Here is a 7,389-nt window from a genome sequence, read left to right as displayed (position 1 = left end):
CTGCTTCCAAAATGCTGCCAAACCTATGATTCTTAAGGGACTAAATTGCTACTCTCATTTCTTTTTCCTGAAGTGGGAAATAAGGTCCCATAACATACCCTCAATTCATTTGACCAGCTAGCTAGTAAGTGACAATGTTAAGATTCTCAGATCCTAGGGTCGCTCACACCTGTAATCCAAGCTAATTAGGAGGCTGAAGTCTGAGGATTATGGTTCAAAACCAACCTAGGCAGGCAAGCCTATGAGACTCTTATCTCCAATAAACTACCAAAAAAAAAACCCAGAAATGGAGCTGTGGCTCAAGTGGTACAATGCTATCCTTGAGCAAAAGCAGCTCAGGAACAGCTGCAGGCCCAGACCCCAACCCCTCCACACACACACTCTCTCTCTTTTTGTTTTTTTGGTTGGTCTTGAACTCAGAGCCTGGGTGCTGTCCCTGAGCTATTCAGCTCAAGGCTAGCACTCTACCACTTGAGCCTCAGTGCTACTTCCACGCCAACCCCTCCAAAGAGAGAGAGAGAGAGAGAGAGAGAGAGAGAGAGTCAGTCTCAGATAGATCTAAGAGCCTAATTCTCCCCAAACACATGTATAAAACTCAATTTGGACCCAAAGAGTCTGTGGCTGCAGTAAAGCTGGGCATGGAGAGTAAACGAGGGCCAAGCAGCAGTGTGAGAAACCAGTGTCATATCTCCCAGCCTTTCTGTGGTCTGGTCCATGGCCCCAGTGGCTGGGTATCCAGAGATCTTGGTGCCCACCATGGCCTCACCTGTACTCGGGCCTCAGTCAGATCAGTGCGCAGAGCCAGCTGTTCCCGGGCATACACGTCAGGGTAGTGAGTTTTCTGGAAGACTTTCTCCAACTCTTCCAGCTGGAATGTGCTGAAAGTCGTGCGGTTCCGGCGCTTCTTGCTCTTGTTCTTGGACAACTCCATGGAGTCAGGGAGTCCCGGGGAAACAGGGACGCGTAGGTTGGCCAAGCAGGGGCCTGGGGAGCCTTGCAAGTTAGAGGGCCCGTCTCTGGGCCCCCCTCGGCAGTCCAAGGGCAGCTGGGGGAAGCTGGTGGCGGCTTTGGAGGCTTTCTCCTCAGCTGCAATGGAAAACAAAAAGGAGGATGGAAACAGAACAGGGGGTTTTGTGGGTGGAATGGAGGGAGGGGAAGAGCATTGACGCTCCAGTCCCCGCCTCCCCCTTCCTTCCCCTTCCCTTCCCTTCCTCCCAGGCAGCCACCCTCCAAGGGAGCCTGGCATTCAGAGGCCTGCCTGCTGAGCCTCCAGCTGGGGAGGGGGCCCTAGGGAACCATGTGCTCTGTGGTCTGGGTGGATCTGCTGGGGCCAGAAGGGGGTTCATTTCGGGGAAGTGCTCTGTGGTGGTGTGTCCTAGAGGGTGTGGAGGTGCCAGGGTTGGCGCCATGGCATGGCCCGCCACCCTGGCAGGGCCAAGGGCGGGGGGGGGGGGGGGGGGGGGTGACAATGGGGTGGCTGACATCTCCCACCCCTGCCAGGAAGTGCTCCCTTGTTCTGAGGCTGCAGGCCTTGGTTCCCATGCCCTCAGCTTCTGCCTCTGCGCCCAGGGCCAGGCAGGCAATGGACACAAATGTCTAGATCACCTTTGGCTGGCCTGGCTGTGTCTCCTTCTCGGAACCCAAAGTTTCAGGTCAACATCAAATCCTTCAGCTCTGGGGTATAAAGGGCAAGTTGAGACAAGATTCCAGAGGGGTTTGCCTCTCTCCATTCCTCTTCAGCTGTGATGTCTGGGCAAGGACTCAAGCTTCAGCATAGAGGCCCAGATCGGTCATGCTTACTGGAGAGTGGGTGACCAGTGTCATAGCCCCTCTCTCCCTTATTCACTGCCTGCCCTGCTCAGGAGTTCCTGACTACTCCTCCATGGCCTATGATTAAGAGGCAGGGGAGGGCGTGATTGTGGCCTGGGAACAGTTCCCAGTAGCCCCACTCTGACGTGCTAACCCTCGTTCAGGAAGCTTGGCAAAATCCCACCATGACGACCAACTGACAGGGCATGGTGAAAAATAGGTCACCCTGAGGGCCCTGCCCTTTCCCTCTGGCAAGGACCCCCAGCAGTGTCCCCGTGAAATTCTTCCTCCACAGTCCACTGGGATGGCAGCCATGACGCCAAAAAGACGCCCCACTGCCTTACATAGCCCTTTCTCTGGCCCCAGGCCCATCTCCAGTGGGGGCCCAGCCCCCAGGAGGCCCAGCTAGCTGGCACCAAGAGTCTGTTTCTTCCCAGGGACTTGGTGTCAAGATTACAGCTGTGGGGGGTGGAGTGCAACTGGAGATATGGGCTTTTCAGGATCTGGGACAGATGAGTTCCTGTCTGGAGGACAAACCGGGCAAAGTTTTTCTCAGCTGGAAGGTACTGACCTGCCAGGGCCACCCAGGCTGTACAATAAGCTCCCCATGCATGTCCTGGAAACTTGGGGCTGTTAGATAGGGCCTACCCTCTGGGTATGCCTAGCCTACAGTAACAGCTCAGGCACCAGGTCTCCTTTATGACTTGTGTGGAACCGAGGTGGAAGAATATCTCCAGTCCCTGCCTTCTGTTCTTGGCCAACTGATTTTGGTTCTAGGGTAAGTCTTTTGGTTAGAAAGGAGGAATCAAAGTTGAACCAAAGCCTGACACGGATGGCTCATGCCTGTAATCCTGGCTCCTTATCTCCAATAAACTGCCAAAAAAACCCCCCAAAAAACAAAAAACCCAGGGGTGGAGCTGTGGCTACAATCTGAGGATTGTGGTTCAAAGCCAGCCTAGACAGGGAAGTCCATCAGACTCTTATCTCCAATTAACCACCAGAAAACCAAAAGTGGTGCTGTGGCTCAAAATGGTAGAGCACAAGCCTTGAGTGATAAAGCTCAGGGATAATGCTTAGGCTCTGAGTTTAAGCTCCATAATTGATGAAAGAATGAAAGAAAGAAAGAAAGAAAGAAAGAAAGAAAGAAAGAAAGAAAGAAAGAAAGAAAGAGAGAGAGAGAGAGAGAGAAAAAGAAAAGTTGAACCAAGTAATTGAAAATGGTAATGAGAATAAGGAAGGGGATAGCCACACATGGTAAGTTCATAAAGTAGTCTGAGAGGGAAGTCGGCATCATGGGAAGTGTACTGGACATGAGGGGGGAAAGAAAGAAAGAAAAAGAAAGAAAGAGACAGAGAGAGACAGAGAGACAGAGAGTGGAAAGAGCTCAGGGCAGGGGTTCAGAGAGTATTGACATTACAGAGACTTCTCCAAAGTCCTGGGGTTTTCCCTCTGCCTCTTGCACCCTCTCTGTTTGGTCCCAGTAAGAATCTGCCTAGAGGATATGATGGGATTTGAGCTCCTGTGGTTTGTCTTCTTGATCCTGAGCCACCTAGCTGACAGTCAAGGGATGAAAATGAAACACAGTACAGCAGATTTTTTCAGAGCGGCTACCTGCAAGTGTCCATGCGCACTGGCTTCTGATCACCTCCCATCCTACCTATCCCTCTCAAAGGACCAGAGAACTGCTCCTGGGGCTACGGTTGCCATTGCCTTGATCTGACTAGAGGATTCCAGAGGGCAGCATCCACCTCCTTTTCCAGAGGAGACAGACCCAGAAAGAGCAGACCCAAAAGGAAGTCTGAGATAAATGGAGGATGGCAATCAAGAAAAATCCCAGAAGCTCAGAAGTAGAAGCCAGCAGTAATTTAAGCTTGTCAGGAAAAGTGACTTTGTTAAGTAGGGAACATTAGTGGGGCTAAACTTTGTCCAGACAATGTTGGTGGTGGGAAGGTCTTTATGTTGGACACTGGAAGCCTGAGGCTCAGCTCCTGGAGTGTCCTGGGCCTACACAATCTGGGACCACAGCCACATGCTGTTCTGAAATGAAAGCCAAGAACCAGGACCTTTAATGTGTCAATGGTGCTCTTCCTCCCCTAAGCTGCCTGCCTTTACACCTTGGCAAACCACGGAGGTGCTGGTGGGGGTTACCTAATCTCCAACTAGATGCTGCTCCAAGCCACTGTGCAGGAACTGCTCCCCGGGCCTGCTAGGTGCCCTAGCATCCAGATGGTTGGTGTCCATTGTGGCAGGTGTTAAGATCCACCACCTACTTAGCTTTCATCTCTCCTTACAACCCAACTCATCTAGTTCCTGTTGCTACACTGATTTCATTGAGTGGGCTGCAGAGTTCCCTGAGACCTGTGTGGACATAACTGCCAACTGAAGAATCCTGGTGGATTCTTGGTGCTTCAGGTAGAGGTGCTCAGCATTAGCCTAGAGATCACAGCGAGGACTTACTGCATCCACCGTTGGCCGCGTCTGGTCTGGGGGGCGGCGCGGGATGGGGTGTCTCAGCTTCAACTAACAAACCCCAGCAGTGGTCACTTGCCACCTCCGCTGCAGCCGAAAGACCAAGCTTGGAGGAGAAAGGCTGAACAGCCCCCAGGAGGGCAGAAACTTCCCAGTGGCCACTCATCGCGGGAATGAGGGTGGCTAGCGCATCTCGAGCTGGGCATCTCGAACTGGCTGTGCTCTTCAACGGGTGGACAGAGGCTGGCGCGGGGGGCGGCCGGGAAAGGAGCAGCGCAGTGCGCCCCCGGCTCCAGAGCGCGCAACTGCTCCACCTAGGCAGAGACCCGCCGGGCAGATGGGACGCAGCGGCGCGCTCACTGACCTGTGTCGTTATTGGTACCATGTTTTCTATGCATTTTTACCACTTAGGTATTCCCTTTTCTAGACTCTCTCATTTTCTATTACCCGATTGATTTTTGTTTTCCCCTATTAAATGAATAAAAATAGTATAATTAACCTCTTTTAAAAAAAGAACATAAGGCATATTTCCCCTTTGACTACAATTTGTCACTAAGGGAGGCTCCAGCCTGCGGGAGTCGATCCTCCCCAGTCACGGCAGCCCGGCCAGGGCTTCCCCGAGGGCCAGCGTCGGCGGGATCTCCTCGTTTGGTTTGTCTGCAGAGCATGGACTAGTCTTCCCCACCGGTTCTCATTTAGTTCTGTTCTTTTTAGGACGTCCCCTTTCATTCCCTCCTTTTTCTCCTTCGTCTCTTCTCTCCTCATTTACCCGCTTCGTTCGATCAAATCTTCTCTTTGCTTCCTTCTCTTTTCTTTCTTTCTTTTTTTTTTTTTTGTCGTTCATGTACTCTTCCGTTCCTCTGACTCCTTGGTTCTCTCCGCCCTGCTCCGCTGTTGTGTCCAGTTCCCCGCCCTGCTTTTTGGTCATTGTTTGCGCTTTGGGGTGGTCTTACTCCGCATTTCGTTGTCGTTGACACGCTCGCCGTCGGATCCTAGGACGCCAGGTTCCTCCCCTGCGCTCTCGGCGGCGCGCTCAGCTCGGGCCGGTCCAGGCGCCCGGGGCCATGGGTGAAGGATGAGCGCCAGCAGCCGCACCGCCGGCCCAGGAGTGGGCAGCGCCCGCCGCGCCGCGCTCTAGTACCTGTCCCTTGCGGTGCTTGAAGTGCTGCTCGGCCGCCGCGTCTGGCAGGGATCAGAGGAGCCAGGCCAACTGCTTCTCATTAAGTCCCAACTGTGGTTTTTATCAGGAGAGCTTCTTTCAAAGGGCAGAGACACGAAGCTCCGCGGACCCGCTCATTTCCTCCGCTGACCCCCACACACCTCCCTGCCCTCCCTTCCACATTCCCACCACCCCGGCTGGACGAAGACCCGAGCTGCCCAGCCACTGCGTGGAAGCCTGAGAGACGCCAGGACCGCACAGGCTGCGGCAGAGCTGGGCGGGATCTCCCAGGGACCCCTCTCTTCCCTAGGCTCAACTACGGAGCGGATCTCCGCCGTGAAGGGTGGCGGCCTGGGTAGGGTGGGCGTGGGCGCCCACCAGCCTGCCAGGCCCCAGCGATCGGGCGCAATCCTGGAACCATGGCATGGCCCAACCGGCCTTTAGCACCCAGGACACCAGCCTACGACTCAGAAGCACCCAGGATTCAGACCCACCCAGAGAGGCTCTCCACGGCCCAGCAGTGACGATCTGGTGCGGTGAGGATGCCAACTCTCCCCGAAGGACGACCATCACCATGCGTAACGACGGGGAGGCCAGGTTAGTCGGAGAAATTAAGAGTCTTGAGCATGGCCCCAAGATTGCGGGACGATCCGCAGCCATTCCCCCATTCCACTTAAGGCACGGGCTGCGCCCTTCCCGCCGAGGCCCGGCCCGAGCAAGGGAGGAGAGGCGGGTCCGATCAGGCCGCAGCCTTCGGCTGGAGCCGACTTGGCCTCTCTAGGTCGAGGCCCAGCCTCCGAATCCTCCAGGAAAGCCACACACAAAAGCGGAGCGAGTCTCCCGCAGCGTCGGGGCTCATTGCGGCTCCCGGGCCCTCGGCCCAATCCAGGCTTCTGGGTCGGTGGCAGTTCCAGCCCAAAGCCGGCCGGCCAAACCAGACGTCTTATTTTCATTGCGACGGTGCCCGGGGACGTCGCCGCTTTACCCTCCCCTCGACTTCCCGCCTCCCGATCCTGGGGAAACGGATGACCCTGCCTCCCGCGCCGCACTGGCTTTCGCCTGGCCCGGGCTAGCGGCAATCTGGATACCGTGGTTGCCGTGGCGAAAAGGGCAAAGAGCTGAGATCTAGGCGACCCGAGAGAGAAGCAGAGAGGCCGGGGCGGGCCGGGGTAGGGAAGGGGAGAGGGTCTGGCTGCGGGCTACCCGCCGCGCCACGCCGCGCGTTACCTTCCGCGGGGCCCTCGTAGAAGTGGCCGCCGTTAAGCGCGGGGCCGGGCCCGAGGTCCTGCAGGTACTTGGCGGGCGGCTTGGCCGGCTCTGGGAGGTAGGGCTCCAGAGGCCCGCAGGCCGGGAAACGGGGCAGCCTCGGGCCTCGGGGTGGCACGGGATGCAGGTGAGGCGCCGCGTCGGGAGTTCCCTGCGGGCCTGGAGGCTCGTCCCCAGCGGCCGCATAGGGACCCGGCGCGGGCCCCACAGCGAAAGGCGTGCAGCGCTCAGGGTCCATGCCGGCTTGGGGCGCACAGGCCGCGGGGGCTCCGGGGCTCGCGCTACCCGCCCGGCCTGTGAGCGCCCGCCAAGGGGGAGGGACCTGGGCTCGGGGGCGCGGAGCCCCCGGGAGCGGCGCGCGCCGCGGGGGGCGGAGGGGGCAGAGGAGGGGGCCGCGCCTCTGACTTAATGCTGGAACTATCCACGTCACGTGCGCCCCCGCGCGGGTTAACCCCTCGGAGTCCGGGAACCCCCCTGCTTCACCCTGAGCGCGGTGTTCCCAAGGCAGTCGGAGGAGAGGAGGCGGAAACCCTCCATTGGAGGGCAAGGACCCTTTATGAACTTTATCCGGGGCGAGTCCCGGCCCAGGGTCCTGAACTCGGGCCCAGGGACCCAAGTCCCTGGTGAGGGAGTGGAGTTAATGAGCAGATCTCCTCCCCCAGCAAACCCTTGTAGGCCTGATCTCC

General features: G+C 56.9%; 1 protein-coding gene across 1 annotated transcript in view; it reads right to left on the bottom strand.

Moving 5' to 3' along the window:
• The window catches only part of Alx3 (ALX homeobox 3), an 11,167-nt gene extending 4,226 nt beyond the window's left edge, over window positions 1-6,941 (bottom strand). Inside the window, exons 1-2 of the mRNA XM_042685039.1 lie at window positions 6,665-6,941; window positions 767-1,086 (exon numbers count right to left, since the gene is read on the bottom strand). Of these exons, the coding sequence (XP_042540973.1) occupies window positions 767-1,086; window positions 6,665-6,941 (597 nt within the window). The remainder of the gene's footprint in view (window positions 1-766; window positions 1,087-6,664) is intronic.
• Between the last annotated feature and the right edge of the window lie 448 nt (window positions 6,942-7,389).

This window comes from Dipodomys spectabilis, unplaced genomic scaffold, assembly GCF_019054845.1.
Source record: "Dipodomys spectabilis isolate Male_0828 unplaced genomic scaffold, ASM1905484v1 ptg000002l, whole genome shotgun sequence".
NCBI classification, from domain to species: domain Eukaryota; kingdom Metazoa; phylum Chordata; class Mammalia; order Rodentia; family Heteromyidae; genus Dipodomys; species Dipodomys spectabilis.
Note: the sequence above shows the minus strand (reverse complement) of the source record. Positions and strands in the feature narration are given on the sequence as shown.